This window comes from Mchenga conophoros, linkage group LG7 (genome assembly GCF_057382185.1).
Source record: "Mchenga conophoros isolate Kocher_MC1m ecotype Shallow Benthic linkage group LG7, M_conophoros_male_GT1.1, whole genome shotgun sequence".
Taxonomy (NCBI): domain Eukaryota; kingdom Metazoa; phylum Chordata; class Actinopteri; order Cichliformes; family Cichlidae; genus Mchenga; species Mchenga conophoros.
In genome coordinates, this window is record NC_140532.1 from 43065699 (window position 1) to 43083383 (window position 17685).

The 17685-nt window shown below is 39.2% G+C and overlaps 1 protein-coding gene across 3 annotated transcripts; it reads right to left on the reverse strand.

Annotated features, from left to right (window-relative positions):
• Nucleotides 1-207: 207 nt before the first annotated feature.
• On the reverse strand, nt 208-16355 carry fyb1b (FYN binding protein 1 b). 3 transcript variants are annotated; one of them, XM_085279400.1, is made up of 19 exons: nt 16130-16351; nt 10926-11925; nt 6894-6996; nt 6685-6758; nt 5852-5874; nt 5425-5486; nt 4576-4708; nt 4304-4463; nt 3958-4078; nt 3696-3715; nt 3512-3587; nt 3311-3394; nt 2778-2818; nt 2270-2351; nt 2047-2146; nt 1772-1934; nt 1617-1650; nt 1497-1528; nt 208-811 (listed from the first exon to the last, which is right to left on the reverse strand). In XM_085279400.1, the coding sequence occupies exons 1-19, from the start codon at nt 16301-16303 to the stop codon at nt 789-791; spliced, it is 2505 nt and encodes an 834-aa protein (XP_085135526.1). In that variant the 5' UTR covers nt 16304-16351; the 3' UTR covers nt 208-788. The 3 variants fall into 3 exon arrangements, 2 of the variants coding, with proteins under 2 accessions (XP_085135526.1, XP_085135527.1); XM_085279401.1 differs by lacking the exon at nt 3311-3394 and having other exon boundaries at nt 16130-16350; XR_014893027.1 differs by lacking the exons at nt 208-811; nt 1497-1528; nt 1617-1650; nt 1772-1934; nt 2047-2146 and having other exon boundaries at nt 3294-3394; nt 16130-16355.
• Nucleotides 16356-17685: the final 1330 nt, after the last annotated feature.

Consider the following 17685-nt stretch of genomic DNA (forward strand, 5'->3'; position numbering starts at 1 on the left):
GCCAGGTTTTTATTTGTTTTTGTGATTTGTGTCTCATTGAAGTTTGAATTCGCTGTAGTTTCTAATAGCTGCCACTAGAGGCTACTAATCCCCTTCTCCTAAAAAACAAATAAATAAACAATCCTTTGTTGACTCACCACCATCCATTAACCAGCCAAACTTACATTATTTAAGTTCAGAGGTACATATCGAAAGATGCAGTGCATATTAATTTGGGGTCTTTATTATCTTTCTCAGGTGTTGTCTTATTGCAACAACAGGACAAAATATAATGTGTTGAGAAAAAAATCCAAATAAATCAAAAAAAAAAAAAATACAGGAAGTTCTTCTTAACTTTCTATACAAACAGTACATCATCCGCCGAAAAGACAACAAAAGTACAATCTTTTTATTAGCTGTATACTGCAAATATTCTTAAATTTTTGCAAAATCTTTGAAGCAAATTCATAAATTAAAGCCCAAACGAGGAAGAAATGAAGAAAACAGACAGAGAAATATATTAAAATACTGTTGTTTGAACAAATATTTGACACATAGTTTGATTTAGAGCTTTTTTGGGGGGTGGGGGTTAAAGTATGAGATTGTATGTGGCTAGCCTGGCTCCAGCAGTTGGAGCCACCAACCACACATTTTTTTCTGTCTAATTTCGATGATATAAAGAAAAAAAATAGATTGACACCAAATGGCCATTTTATACCAACTCCCAGTGTATAGCAACAGTAAACATAATAAATAACAAAAGATGCAAATAAGCAATATAAAACAAAAAAGCTGGTGCAGGATGTTCTTTAATCGTTGTCGTAGATGCACTCTGAAATGAAAGCAAAACAATAGTTAAAATGTATTTCCTGTGAGGGTCGTATCCACAGCCAGACAAATAAAATAATTTTTTTAATATTAACCCACACTCAACACACAAATCAGAAGTACAGCTTTTTTGGTTTCACACTCTTCTACTGGTTTCACATTTGTTTGGTTTAGCTGTTTTGGTTATTTTGTTTTAATACACTGACACCGCAAAGTATTCGACATGATGACAAATGGATTTCGTTTACATAGTTTACAATTGATAAGTTGAATGAATTTCTTTTTCTCAGTGTTTTGAGTCATGTGTCTGCTGCTCAGGTCCTTCCCACTTTTGTGAAAGAGGAGGGAATACACAATCTTAACCAACCATCTTAACCATTAATAGTACTGCACTTGTTTTGCAGTCAGAGGACCTGGGCACTGTGCAGTCGTTGAGTCAACCATGAACTCCCAAAGTATTGTGGAGTTAAATATGAGGGTGTGTCAAACACTGTCAAATTCCAGAACTCAACCATATAGAAAGTCTGTGGTGGGACCTCAAGAGAGCTGTGCATAAAGAGCCATACCTGCAAACCTCAATGTACTGAGATTTGTGGGAGGGTTAAAATAAAATCCACTTTTTAAAGACTGCTCTGTCAGCAGTTATACTCCTAAAAGTTCAGCTGCACAGCAATGTATTCAGAACGTACCGTCTCCAATATCATCATAGATATCTCCATCGCTGTAAACAAAAACAAAAACATCAGTACTGCCAGTATGTTGTTTAGTTTCTAGCTTAGCATAAATGTGTGAATGTCTGTAGTACTTACTCCATAGCAATGTGGCTGGTCGATACATAACCAACTGTAAAATGCACATTTTAAGGGTTTAATGGTAAATAGTGCTAGGATTTGTTAATTGGGTAAATGGAGATCTTAAATATATCTATCAATTAATCAATATAATTGAGTAAATAGATACTCACACTTGCCGTCTTCATTTCGACAGATCAGTTTGTTATCCACAGCTTTAGCAATCACATCAAGGGCCTCTCCTGCTTTTACTGGCAGCTCTTTGCCACTCCATTTTTTATTTGTAAGATTGTGGATGACATTCACCTGGTACAGCACCTGTATTTCTCCTTCATACTGAAACAGATTTAAAATTTATATATCTATATATGTGTGTGTATATATAAAAACATGCGAAATAAGATAAAAGATATTGTAAGTGTGGTTGAAACATGTTAGAGTGACAAACCTTAAACTTCTTCCTGAATTCCTTCTCCTCCTTCTCAAACTTTTTCTGCTTCTTAGGGTCCATTTCGTCAACTTTGGTTTTGATTTTCCCAGGTGGAATACTTGATGGGAAAACAAACAGAAATTGGAAAGAAATAACAGCTGTATTAAGACATTTCAGTTCATGGATCTAAACAGGTTGGAGTTGATCTTAAATACAGTCTTTTGTTGTGAGGTTGATCTACCTGCTGATGGGAGGTGGGATAGGTGCATTTTGAGAGTCGACGTCATCATATATTTCCTCATCAATTGCTTGACCCGGCTTATCTGTGTTAACACAAGGAAATGGTCGGTGAGTATTGGATTGGATAGTTTTCACTAAGCCTGAATGAAGCTTTAGTTTGCAAACCTTTCTTAAAGGAACACCGTAGACATTATAATAAATGTTACAAAAGAGTAAATATAACAAGTATAACTCACAGACCATCACTATAGTGTTACAGTGGAAAAATACTACAAGTTAAAGTCAAGAAAGTGGGACAGAAATGGCAACGACACAATAGTATCAATATAAAGTTGAACGATCTTAGAACCGATTAGCCTCAATAAGCCTTTGGGTCCTAAAAGACAAACCAACCTGTACCAGAAAAACTTATGTGTGCATTAACGTCTTGTTATGTTAGAGAAACCGTGCCAAGTTGTGTTATTTTGAAATGGACAGTAAAGTGGTCAAATGAGTCAAATGAGTTATACCTGAATTCCCATCTGCTGTAAATTGGCTGGGTGGAGGCACTCTGGGACAACAGAGGAAAAGATAGTTAAAAAATATTATATCCTTTATATTGCTACAGTATCATCAGTTAAAAGTGTGTTAATGTGACTTAAAGCAGCCCTGATTAACAATCATATTCAACTCTGGTTAAAACATGCTTTTGACAGTGTTAGCTGTTAATACATTGATTTTTCTGATTGAGTTGTACAGCAGTCGCGCACATGCAAATTACTCCCAAAGATTAGTAAAATCACAGGTAGTCAGTGATCAGACACAAACATGTAAACGTGACCGTTAGACTCCAGCTTCTCAGACTGCGGAAGTTAAACTGCAAATTAGGACGTTTCAGTGTTATTCAGACAGAGGTGAAGTGTTTTTTCTGATGCCGATGTCGGGAGAAATCAAAACTGAAATGCGGCGTCACTGATAAAAGAGGAGTGACGGCTGAAAGATTAAGGATTAACAACAGTGGACAGTAGATCTGTGGTCAGTCTTACTACTGAGTGTATTTTACACTTTAGAGCTGGCAGGGCGTCTGTTTCGGTCAAACATCCGCAGGAAGCTGCGGGGCTTCAAAGAAGACCTGGGATCGAAGGGACTGGAAAGCCAACCAAGGATGTAATGATCTGCTCTTCTGTCATGTTTTCTGAATCTTTCCAGAGTGTCTTTACGTTTGCATTTACCCGTTTTTTTAAATAACAAAACCAGTTCTCACCTGACTTCTAAGTTTGGATCGACAACATCATCATATATTTCTCCTTCTTCTCCTCCTGGTAGAGGTGGTAGGACAACTACAAGGCATAAGAGATGTAATCAGCAAGATTTCATTGTGTGAGCAACAATATTATTAATATAATAATATATAATAATAAAATGAAACACAGTATTGTAAAATGTACCTCCTGGTCCTTTTTTAGTGCTGTAGAGAAAAAAAAGAGAGATATTAAATGAGAAGCAGGCCAACTTGGCTAACTTTGTTTTTTCACAGTAAATTGGAGAAGTGCTTCATGGGGTAACAGCAAGAGAGTAACACTGGAGTTGCCATTAGCGTTTCATAACCCTGACTGACTAGCATTTTCAAACGTATTATCTACGTCTGTGTCTGTGAAGAAGTGTTGGGGCCACATTAAGGACTCATCATTTACAGTTGCAATCCCGTACCTGTTATCAACTACATCGATGTCATCGTAGACTTCGGGTTCGTACGCCTGCTGAAGTGAGGCTCCTTGATTCTTCAAGGAGTTAAAGTCAATTTCTACTGAAGTCGTCTTCACGTAGCCAACTGTGAGAGCAAAATGAAGCATTGACGAGATGTTAGTGTTGCTCCTACAGTCAGCTTTGAAGCTAAAATAGTGACTAAAAATGGAAAAAAAGACCATAGATGGTGCATAGAGAGATAGCTGATCCTGTATTTGCTGATACAAGTGACAATTTATCCTGTCAGCAAAGAGTTAGAGTGGAAGGTGACGAGAAACTGAGAAAATTGAGGGGTAGATTGTGAACCTACTGGATCCATCCTGTGCTCTTCCCAACCATTTACCCTCGGGGTTTCCCTGGACTCGAATGATGTCCACGGGGTCTCCCTGCTTCAGACCAAGGTCAGTCTTGCTGCTTCGACAATCTGTGGATGCCTTTCCTTTCTGAAGGACCTCCAGGGGACCAACCAACTAACACACAACCATGCATGCACATGAATTCAAATGTGCACATGACAAATAACTTGGTTTTGATGACTGAGGTGTGACAGTCTTATTGATTCTACCTGAGACGTTCACTCACTTTGAATCTTTTCCGGGCCTCTTGTTCCTTCTTCTCTCGTTCCTTCTGCTCCTTCTTCTCAGCCTCCTGACGTTTTTTCTCCTCTTTGTCCTCTTTCTCTTTCTTCTTCTCTTGCTTTTGTTCCGCTGCTTCCCTTTAACACCAAAAGTACAAAGCATTTAAAAACAAAAGTTTTGATAGATGGATGGATAAATAGGTTTAAGATTCAGTTTTATTGGGTAAGAAAGGTGAAGAAGAGCTTTCAGACTGGGTGGAGTTTGTGACAGAAAGCTAACAGGAAGCCTTGAAGGGAACGGATTACAAGATGGTAGCGATGTATAGTTTAATGAGCCACACATCAATGCTGAAGATGCTCAGATTCTCACTGGGAGTAACAGGGATTGATTGTACCAATTTAGTCAAAATAAACCTGGTTTATAAATGTATATATTTTATGTTTATGTAAGATATTCTTAGGTTCTATAAAAACAAGAGCTTTATTTGATATCATTACCCAAAATATTCCAAGACTTCTGATGTCCCTTAAAAAGTGAAGTTAGAAAGGAGATTTAATTTACTCTAAGTTTGTCTGCTCCCTTGTTTTAATCGGTTAAAGTGCCACAGACCGAAAAGCAACAACATCTCATAGTGATGCAAAACAACCACTAGATGGTAGTGTTAATAAGGTGTGACGTGGACACAGCTGAACATTTACCGCAGACATTTTGAACTTTGGGTCTAAGCAGACTTATTTCATACGCAGTCCTCAAACATTGTGTATAAAAAGGCCAGTTATTCTTTCACACTTTAAAACCTAGACATCACGAGTGAGGTGTGGGATAAACCAATGGAGGTGTGACAATCTCTCACCATCGTTCATCAAGATCTTCATACATCTCTCCATCATCATCATCGTCGTCATTAATTTCCTCCTGGGAGGAGAGGACATAAAGCAACAGAAATATATAAGGCTATAACCTTAGTCAAGTTAAGACACGTTTAATTTTAGAGTATAAACTTTTCAACTTAATTATTTGAATTCGTTAAAGATATTTAACCTCCAGAAGTTCTGCTTGGACTACAAAAGCCTCTTTGAAGCAGACCTACAATCTGTCAAAAGTCATGTTTTTTTACCCATACGTTCATTTATAATTACTTCCAGGGCTCGTGTTATTTAGTCACTATTCTGTTGCCGTTTCCTTCTGTGGTACCACTGGTGGTGATGTGGTTTATTCTGCACTTTCACCTGCATGGCAATCTGTATTTATATGAGTGAAAGTAATTCAGCATGTCTCACCTTTCCTCTCTGGCTTGGGTGGGCTGCAAAAAGAGAAACAATAAAGCAGCGTTACAATGAGACCCTTTTGAAGCAGATATCACTATCTGAATTCATGTTCATACTGTGAAGTTTAACGTGCTCAATGCTGACTGTCAACTGTACCAAAAACATTTTAAGAATTAGTCTTTTTTTAAGTATGATATGAAAATACATAATATTTAGAAAACTAAATCTCTTTAGCTTCATGCTAACTTTTTCATCTTTCAGCTGCTGCCTTCAAGGGTCGCCACAGCAGATCATCTGGGTCCATCTCACCATATCCCTAGCATCTTCCTCACCATCTTGTAAACTTTCTCTTTCAGTCTAGCTGCTATCCTTCTGTCAAAAATCACTTGTCTCCATCGGCTCCACCCTGCCTGCACTCTCTTCTTCACCTCTCTTGTGCGGGTCTGTTGCTTTGTACGGTAAAGTATTCATGTTCACTGCTTCTGCTCCCTGCATCTTATCCTTATGCTAACTAATGTAGGTAAAGGTAGGTAAACAGTGATGGTGAGGTTGCACTAGAATCCACTGGATTAAAAAAATATTTTGGGATTACTCCAAAATGAAGCATTTAAAATAGTATACTTTATACTTAGGAATAGTTGAAGCCATAACATTTTGAGTTCTAAAAATATTCTTTTCTTCCTTTCATACAACTCCACACATTTTCAATGCCAATAAAATGCATTTTACGTATTTAGAAATTACCACTGTCTCCTAGCACAAAGTTCAGCTTCTTCTGTTTTCCTGTGATGTTAAAAAAAAGTTGTGCAACACTAGTTTTAGAGACTTAGAGACTTTTACTGGACCTGCAGATGGTGGTAGAGGCGGAGGAGAATTGGTCACGTGATCGACATCGTCGTAAGTGTCTTCTTGCTGGTTCCTAAACAGCAGGTTAGGATTTAGCTGTTATTAATTCGAGTAGCATTATCCAGATAATACACAGCATGTCCAACATTTATCACCGTGTTTCTGTTCAAACAGGAAAATGAAAAAGTGTGTTTAATGTGTCACTCACATGGCTCCAGGATGTCGTGGGGGCAGATTTGGCAGTGCAGGTGGTGGGGCTTGATTCTGGGCCACATGGTTGCTCGCAGCAATGGGTTTCTTAAAACTGGGACCTGCAGCAGAAACATGCAGTGTTGACGCTGTGTTAGCCGATTACTCTTTAGGTGGTTTTGCTGTACTTTACTTGCTTCCAGTGTAAATTTAGCACTTTTTAGACCAATGCAAATGAATTTCACCAACACTGTCTGACACCATCTCTGATGACCACACAAGACGTGTACATAAATAGATGGGTATCTATGTTTCTAAATGTGAAAAACTTCCATTTTTCTTTGAAATAGGTCTCTCTAATTTCTGTGATGATTATATATGTCAAAGAGTCACATCAGTCTCATCTAGACACATCGAAACTGGCGCAAAGATGGTCCTCTGTACATAATCTTCAGAGACTGTTGACGGTATGTGTTAATAGGACTCTGACTATGATCAAGAATAATATATAAAAAATTTCTGCAATGAGGCATTTGAATCTCCTAGAGTGTTTTTCCTGCTTAAGTAACCCTTGTCTCACAAGATTTCGAGAACAATGACCAATCTTCGTTCACTGTCCACATAAAAAAATGTCCCAGGAACTTTAAAATGTGACTCACGGAGTTTTGAGAGTACTGAAAGTAAAAGTGAAAATGGCTACGTCTTTATGGAGTCTTTTTTGCCATGAAATGTATTCAGGTGTATAATGTGTAATGCACAACAACCAGGAAGTAATTAACAGTAAGTGCTTCAAAATGGTGTGTCTGTAATGTCGGTAAATGTGTTTCTTTGGCCACTAAATTTGAATGATGCACCTAAAAACAAACTCCAGTAATGTAGGCGATGCGAATTATGTAAATCTTTATAACTTTACTCAAGATCAATATAGGATCACAAAAGCCATAAGAAATAAAGGAAAGAAAGTGAGAGTACAGTGTTATTATCCAGAGTTATTACTAGTGGACGCTAGGCAATGTGGTTTGGTGGAATGAATCTCACAAAACTGCAAAACTGTGATCAGAACATTGCTCTCTTGGCCTTTAGAATTCCAGCCAAGACAGCCGACCCGACCTCTGACTGGAATATATTCACGTATGTTTCTATAGACAGAGCCTGTCTTTAAAAAGGCTCGCTGGCTTGCTGGAACTTACTTCCCCATGTGGTGAAACAAACTCGGCTGTCAGAGTGGCGAGTGAAGTGGGGGTAGAAAAGAGAAACTGGACAGGGAACTTGCAAATAGAGGAACCTAGTGTCACTTTAGTCTCTTATGTGAAGCTCGGAAGAACTGCAGCATTTGTGTAAACACACTGAAAATACACAGAGTATCTTATGCAGTGCAATATTTCATGCACAAGCATACTTTGTGTATTTCTTTTAGGTCTTATAAGCTAAAGTATGCTCAATAACTGCTGGCCAAACACTGCCCACGTCACTGAAACCACACTGACTTGTGAAGCAACTTCTATTTCACACTTCAGAAATGCGTTAACAGATCCTGTCCAAAGTAGCATTGCGGGCGATATAGAGGAAATGCACTTCAACCAATAAAATAAGAGGAACACCTTCTTTAGACAGTCACGAGAGCTGCATGCTCTTGAGTGCCCCACATTAACTCTTACACATTTAACCCTTTTCACGGGGGTGGGGAGACTGACTCTGCTTCTATAGAGAGTCCATTACATAAAATGTTGCTGGGGCTTGTTTTCCTGCAAATTCTGCTGTGTTTAATTTGCCATATGTGTTGTATACAGATTGAGATTAGAGAACCAAACACCCATGAGACCAAACTGAAAACAAAGGATGTAAAATCAAACAAAAAGCTGAAGTATTTCTGACTGGGGGGGTGGGGGGGCGCACATGTGCATCCCTGCTGGCTGGCAAAAGTTTACTGCCTGAAGCTGAACTCCCTGTCTCACATATGTAGAGCATATTTTCTACTTTCTTGTACGTTAGGCCATACTGCAAAGCAATAAAATGTTCATTTTCATCTCATTTTGAAAAGCCTATTTTGTGAGTTTGTTAAGCATTTTTTTAGAGTTCTCTTTTGATAGAGATACACATGATCTCATCAAGATTTGTCAGCAACCACAGCGGTCATCCATTTTTTATTAATAAAAAACAAATCCAAGACCTAAGTTTGGGTTTAAATGCTGTTTTCTAGTATTTCTTAGTGTACTCTTTGGATATTCAGCATTTCTTTAAACTAGAAACACTGAACTGTTCATCTATCAAATAAAATAAGTTTTTTTTCTAGTACAAGTGTATTTATTTACTTTCAAATAGTAAGGTTTCTTGTTCTGTATTGAAAAGTACACATTCTAGTCTTGCAACACTTCTGCTGTCATCTTACAGTAATGGGTGATAACAGGTAATTAAAATAAACAACAAATATATTTACATCTATGTATATTTTTTAAAGTAAAATTCTGAACTCTCCTTCGATTCTGAATAAAGGAAGTAGCTAACGTGCTGGGTTAACTTTAGCTTCATGAAGGTGTGATCACACGTGTCTGGGACAACGTTAAACTGTGAAAGCATGCCTCCACTGCATACTTGTGTAGAAAACACCAGACTGCTTTTCATTTAGGTTTAGTATCTTGCCCTAAGATCCTGTGTCATGCAGACTGGAGGAGGGATCAAACCACTGACCTTCAACTTAGTAGAAAACCTGCTTGACCTGCTGAGCCACAGCCACCATAAGTGGTACCATATAAATGAAACTGAATTGAATGATTCAGTAGATGATTACATTTAACTTTTACAAATATGGAAGGCTGTCAGCAGGTTTCTGAATGCGATAACTCGAGAACAAAGCAACATAGGAGTGCCAAATTGATACAATTGTATCTACTAAAACTATTAGGAGTTGTTTAAATCTCAGTGACCTCGGCCTCAAGGTCAGGGGTCAGGGGTCAGAGGATAAGTTTCCTCAAAATCTTGTGAATGTGACAACTTTATCGTGGCTTGCTATACAGGTGGATGTCAGCAACCTGTCTGCTATCCGCCTAACTCAGTAATTCAGTCAATTTATGCTCACGACACCCTAAACAAACCAAAGTTTCAAGGCACACTTGTGTTCATATTTGTGAAAAACAGCATCTCAAACATTTTACATGCTCGTGGTGCTTCTTTTGATTACACTGTCAGATTAAAAGACTTTTGGTCATTTGGACCTGCAATAAGTTCCATTAGTTTATAACTTGCCTCAATAACCTTATCAGACCCTTACACACAGGCCAACAAACGGTCTTGGTTCAGATCCACCACTCTATTGAAGCAGGCCAAGTTTTCTCAAAATATATATTTGGCTTCTACGTGGCTTCCTTCCTTTTGACACCCTGAGCCAGATGAAGCCACAATCCAAAAGGCAATGACCTTTGGCTGAAACGTGGCCCATCTCTTTACTTTTCTTTGGGAGTTGACTCAGGATGAGTACAAACACCACATGTCAGCCACAGGTCTACCAATTATGGGCCAGATGTCAGATGTGTTATAACATTTGGGTCACATCATGTACATGCTTGCCATAACCCATATCGAGCATGGCTCATGACATTTAGCTCAGGGCTGGGCCACATATCACAACTAAAGGTGGGTCTTGATACATCATTTGGTCTCAGTGTTGCTAATTCAAGTCAATAACCTGGACTTATCTATAGCTTGTGTGTCATTGGGGTCTTTTGGGGCATATTTATAACAAGTACAAAATCTCTCAGCTTTGTGGTTATTTGTGGTTAATTATATTAATAGCCTGCCTGTGCAACGGTTTTGGTTGAGCGAAATTATAGTATTTTATTTTTATGTTATCCCTGCATAGTACTACTTTTCAAGTATATGCGTCTGTGCAGTGTACAGATCCAGAGTGTACTATCCGAGATTGCTAGTGTCAGCAGACAATTTAGCATCCAACCAAACTGTTACGCCTCTTGGCTGTATGTATGGCAAAAAGTCAGCATGCCACTGACCAAAATGATAGTGTGGCTTTGCGGTTACACGGACAAATCCAACTTACCCTCGTCAGAGGCCTCTGAGCCTCTTTTAATGTTCTCCAGGTTGACTTTCGGAGGTCGGTTAGGTTTAGCAGGAGGAGGACCCAGAGCCAAGCTGTTGGGGAGAGGGTTACGCTTTGGGCCTGATGAATTATTTCCGTTAACACCACCGCTGGCCAGAGGAGAGGGCTTGACTGGCTTCTTAAAACTGGGCTTCTTACTGGCTGGAGGTTTTGGAGGAGGAATGGAGTTAGTAGCTGTAAGGCCAGGTTTGCTGGTCCCACCACTCTCTGTCTGCTCAGTCTTTTCCTCCTTGTTGAACAGATTCTGAGCAGTCCTGAAGTTTGAAGTGGGCTTAGAAGAAGAGTTGGCCAGCGATGAAGGTTTGATCACATTGTCTTTGTTCCCTCCTGCCTGTTCCTCAGCTTGCTGCCGTAATTTTACAATGCCGCCAATCGGTTTTTGTTGCACACCAGGCAATTTAAGTGGCGCAGGACTGCTGTTTGGTGCTGCATTGTTTTCGTCTTTAACCCAGCTGGGCTTGTTGCTGATTGCTGGTGAAGGTTTAGGAAAGGCAGGTTTGGACTCAGACACGGTGGAGGTAAGAGGAGGTTTGTTGAATGGAGGCTTCTGTGCCAGGCTTTTAACTTCAGGAGCCTGTGATAAGGGTGATTTCAAGGGTGTCTGCTGTTTATTAACAGTAAAGGGTTTGCTGTTCGTGTTGCTATCATCCTGGATGTTGGCAAATCTGCTTGCCAAGGCTTTAGCTTTATTTGGCTCTTGTACCTCTGTGTCACTTTTAGTAGATACTGTGTTTTTTAGGAAACTTGGTTTTGGAGCCGTATTTACTGCACTGCCAGAGAGGCTTTCCAAGACTGGTTTCTTCTGTATAGGTGGGCCAGAGGAGAGGGTCGGGTGCAAGGGTTGTTTGATACGTCCAGGGGGCGCAGAGGAAGTCTCGTCAGTGCTTCCCCCACCTGCTTGGAAGCGAGCCATGATGGCCTTTACATCTGACTTATTGTCCTGAAGGGGAAAAAAAAGACATAAGGGGTTCAGAAAGTGAGTTAATAAGAATCCAACACCACAGTAAGGATCAAACAGATGTTTACTTAAAGAAGAATCTAAGCTAAAGGAAAATAAGACCGTGCTTGCTAGAACATAAATGGCTTCAGCAGAAAATAAAATCCAGACAGAGCAAAAAGGGAATTTAAAAAAATGAGTTGCTCACACTGAGCTGCCATGAAAGTTCAAATAGGAACAGAAAGTTTCATTTCCTCTCATTGTCCAGTCAGTAGAATTTGTGCTTTCTCTTCAGTTTCTCTTTCACTGCTCAATTAAACGGTCTTTTTTTCTCCCCAGTAATTTACCCAAGATCCCTCTCACACTATTTTTTTCTATGCACACATAGAAACTTAATGCACAGAGCTTTGTCTCAAAAGGTTAATCACAGGCTTTGTGGTTCAAACATGTTCAAATGACACTACATCTCAAAGTGTAGTAGTGGTTAGGCCAGCACCTTGATTGCAGCTACGGATTTGCAAAAGTGACCCTGTTTGTTAGTGTCTCTCTGTTAAAGATTTAATGTTTATAACAAAATATCCTCTGTCATGAAAATAAGGGATTTTATGTTCCTTGACTATAAGTATTCTCAGCATTTACAGGATTGTGTAATACAGGAACTTTGCAGATGACTCATGTCATTATTTTTCTATGTTTGGCACTCTTAAGCAATATTTGGAAAAAAAGAGACTATTTTCTGTCTTACAGTATTTTACCTTGAGAATTGCCAGCATTCAAAACACATCTGTTTCTGAGTCTGTTGCATTTGGCAGCATGGTGCAGTGGTTAGTATTGTTGACTCATACCTGGTATGAGTTCTGACCCTTGTGGTCAGGCTTTGTATGTGCATGTTCTGCCTGTGTAGGTTTTCTCCAGGTGCTCTAGCATAATTTCACAGTCTAAAGACATGGATATTTGGCTAACTGGTGGTTGTAAAGTTGTTGTAGGTACACTCTTATGTTGCCCTGTGATAAACTGGCGAGTTATCCCTACTCTCACATGATGTCAGAGTAAATGTGCTACATATGTCTGTACAACAAAAGCATCCTATAGGTTAAGATTAATAAAAGAAAAGATAATCAATCGAAGGATTGAGTGATTTTTCTTTTCTTCAGATGTTTAATATACTTGTCTTACAATCCCACACAATAATGTGGAAGTCTTAACATCAACTACTGCCCAGTTATTGTCTTCACTCCAGGTTTCATCATTTAAAAAACACACAATAACTAAAAACTTCAGACTAAAAAGAAACCCTTCTCTCAAACCACACTCTGTACCAACTTCCTGGTTTGTCACTGTCATAAACACAAGTTTCAAATGGCCCCAGTTTAAAAGCATTTATTACATGGACCTTTGTAATATACCTGTTTCAAGGTAGCTGCAAAATGGTGTTTACACTGGAAATAATTTAGATGGTCTGTGTTTTTAGAGTGGCTTTGAATGAATGAGGAGTTCAAATATGTGAACTGGAACAGTCGGTCTGTGAGTATGTAAAAGTGTGAGGCAGGAATAAGCTGCATTACTAACCTGAGGTACATTATTAACCACACTTTCATCCAGCGTCAGTTTAACAAAGTGTCATATATTTGGCTCGTGACCAACTAGGAGCCACACCTATTCTAATGAAGCTGGCTTGAGCAGGAAGTAGAGATAAGAGCATGAGGACACACAGCTGCAGCTATTCCTATGGAGCAATAAAAGCAAGGGAACACAATGCAATGGAAAGTGCAAATGCGCACCGCTATAAACAGAAACACTTAGCACACAGTGTTAACGTGCACTTATGTGCTGAGACTTAGACACAAAAACACAGAGTGAAGTGGAAGCTGATTTCTCTTGCTGACTTCTCATTGTAATAATGTGATATTGCATATGATGGCTCAGTGAGTTTCATAATCAGCATACAGTCCTGTGAAAAAGGAATATCACCCCATGGTTCAGTAGCTTGTAGAAACACCCTTAGTAACAATAACTAAAAATAGTTCTCTTCTGTATTACGTTGCAACGTTATAGAGGAATTTTAAAACACTGCTTCTGTTCATTGAAATTTGTGGGCATTTTTGCATTTGTATTGGTTTTGGATGCACAGCTCTCTTAAGGTCCCACCACAGCGAGGTTGAGGTCTGGACTCTGACTAGAGCATTGCAGTCCCTTGTGTTTTTTCTTTTTCTATTTTAGTCATTGTATGTGGTTTACTGCTGTGCTTGGCATCATTGATCTGTTTCGTGACCCAATTTCAACCAAGATTTAGCTGAAACTGCACATTTAATTCTAGAACACTTTGGTATACAGAGGACTTCATGGTTGACTCAGTGACTGCAAGGTGCACATGTCCTGTGGCTGCAAAGCAAACCCAAATCATCAGCATCATCCATCAATAAGCTTGAAAGCTAGTGTGAGCCGCTTGTATCAACATGCTGTTTAGTTTTCCCCAAGCATGGTACAGTGTATTATTATTGCCAAACATTTGCTCTTTGGTCTCATCTGTCCAAAAGGCACTGTTCCAGGAGTCTTGTGATTTTTTCAGATGCAACTTTGTAACCTAAGTTGTGCGGCTCTGCTCTTTTTAGAAAGAAGAAGCTTTTTCTTTCAGCCTTTCCAGACATGTCATACTGTAGCGTCTGAGAAATACACTTCCAGTATATTTTACTGATGACATAATGCCCCAGTACTGTACATGGATCTATCTACTCTGGCGACCCTCTCTCTGGAAAGTAAGGGAGTGACAAAAAGTACCAGTCTCAGTCTTTAAGATGATGACTTTAGTCACCACCAGTGACCATGGACCAGACCATGTAGGGAATTTCGAGTCTTTAAAAGCTACACTGTCTAAAGAACTGAATCAGCAGTGGAGAAGTGGATGGTGTTTTATTTGATACATTTGGACACATTTTATTCTGAAATGTGCATTCACTGTTATCAATGAATGCACATCCACTGTCAACAACATGGCTTCAGTGTTGAAGAGAGAAATGTCAGCATATGCTCTTTAACAGCCAATCTCTCAGTAAACTGAGAGAGACAGTGGGTGGAACTTCACTGCAGTGGTGCCAGTAACATAAAGCGTTAAATATGTTAACGCTGAGCCTGAAATGCGGTTGAATATTAAATCGGTAGAAAGAAAAAGAGGAAAGTTCCCTCATAATACTTCTGTTTTTTAACCGCGGTAAGCTATAAATTGCCCAATATGTTATGTACAGGATTATTGCAGTTGCTTCTTCTCGAGATACGGGTGCACTGCAGTTGCAATTTTGTAAAGGACCTGCAAATTTTGTCACATACCAGAAACACCTCTTGATAGGATAGCCATTTATTGCACTACAGCTCAACACAAAGCTGCCATAGTTTGTGTGGCACCTATATACTTCTCTGAGATGGTTCAAAGGTTTGAACCATAAATTTAATGCAAAGCTGTTTAATGTAATTCTAGCTATGAAAATAATTATATGTAAATAATCCATTGTTATGGTGCAGGGTCAATGCACAAATAACATAATAAGCACAGAGTCTTGGATGCTAAACCAGTTACTCCAAACACATTTTCTCTTTTAATGTTTGTTCTTTCACAGAAGCCTTGTGAAAAGTGACCAGCTGAGAAACGACAGAGGAAGAGGAACCACGATTTCTATTTACAGTGTGATGAAAAGTGCAGAGCAAAGGTGCCTTGCTTAATCGAACTGACACAAAACCCAGAACCACCAACCCCAACTGTGAGGTTGAACTTTTCATTTTTTACACAGTACGTGAAAAGAAAATTGGGACAAAAATGCTTTAAATAGCAAACTATTTTTAACGAGTTTAAACACGTGGTTTTAATTCAGCATTTTACTTTACTTAACTTTAACGATCACTGAAATGAATGAAAGCTTATGTTGACTGCTCAGAATACAAATATGACAACTCTGCTTTTGTCAGTGTGTACACATTAACTCGCTCAAGCAAATTAAAATGTACCAGTTTGTAATAATAATCAAGTATGGCTGACTTCTAAAAGATACAAAAGCTCATGCTATCCTGTCACGATAAGCCGTCTATAACACACATAACAACCATTCTGCAGTTTCAAGAGCAAGTTCCTTCTGTTAAACCCACAGTGCCCACTTAGAGTATTTCAATCGTTTAAAATGTGATGATTAATTATTTAAGTGTCTTAAGTTTTACTCACCATCTTGAGGAAGACTTTCCCAGGCAGAGAGCTGGTCAACGACTGGCTGGTGGATAAAGGAGAGTGTTTGTTCAGTGCCTCTGTGCGAGTTTCTGTTTCTGTCACAGAGAGAAAGGCACTGAGATAGTGAGTGTTGATAGTGAATGACAAAGAGTGTGGCTGAGCATTGAGCATGTATGTCTGGGGGGGGATGTATACTCCCGTTCTTTCAGTGACATAAGCATCTGTCTACAACTGACTACTTCCTCTCTTAGTAGTATGTGTGTTTTGTGTGACTGTGGGTGTCACAACTCCTGTTATCTCCGTGTTTTGATCTCATTGATTTGCCTATCCCTGGCAAATTCCCTGCAGTTTCCCACTGTCCTTAACAAATGATGTTCACTCAGTCAGAGGCAGGTCAAAATGAAAAAACAAACCAAAACAGCCACAGTCAAAACTGTTTCATGGCAACTGTGTTAAAGAGGTGTTATAGCTTGTATGATGAAAAGGTTTTTGGTCAGCAGTGCGGGAAGACAACAAGCCATAGCCAATGAACAACATTAGAAGACAGCACAGGAAACATTGTGGTCATATGAGCGGCGCAAAGACAAGACAAGCGTATAAGACCAGCGTACGTCCATGCTAGTGGCTCTTTGAAGCCTTAGAAGTGCTTTGAGCTAAAGCAGAGGTGCCACAGTTCATTTCACAGAGGGGCAAACTGGTAAATGACAATCACATAAAGGGCCAAGCTTATATATTGAATTTATCACATGGCCTCATGTACTTTATGCAATTGTGTTCTCACACACTTATCTTTAAATATGTGAGAACACTTTAGGTTTATCTTATCATGTTTTCAAATGATAAGTCAGTGGTTTTATGGAAGAAAATGGTGTTATTTACATGCACTATTCAGCCTTCTGACATGAAAATTGGCTGCATGTTAGGATTTAAGAATTGCAAATGCGCACAGTTTTTCTGTTGTGAGAAAGTGAGCTTTACAGCTTCACTAAAAGAATACTTATAGTACTAGGCTTCATTTAGAAAACCTCTGTTAACGCTTCATGGCTTAAGTTTTGTTGTGGGTGTGTAGATCAAAAATGGCAATGATGATTACAAATAATCTTGTAGGAAATGCACAAGGGTTGTCATGGTCCTGGGTCGGTGACCCAGCGCTTTAAGTTTATTATTATCATTTTCCAATTTATTATCATGATTATTATTATTGTTTGAGTTCTACGTGTTATATTCGGTCTGCCTCTGAGTCTGCATCTGTATCTCTGTCTGTCTATGGTGTCACCCCGTCTGTTTGTGAATCTGTCTGTTTAGTTCAATGTCTTGTCTGGTTCCATGTGTCTGAGTTTCCTGTTTTATTGTGAAGGTCCGTGTCGTATGTGAGTGTGCTCTGTTTACATTTCCCCTGTCTCGTCAGCTGTGATTTCTCCCCGGTGCGTTCCCCTCCTGTCTCTCATCCCTTGATTACTGCCATCTGTGTATTTAAGCCCTGTGTTTCTCTGTGTCAGTGTCGCATCGTACCCTCAACTTGCTGTGTGTTTGTAATGTCCTGTCCTGTCCTG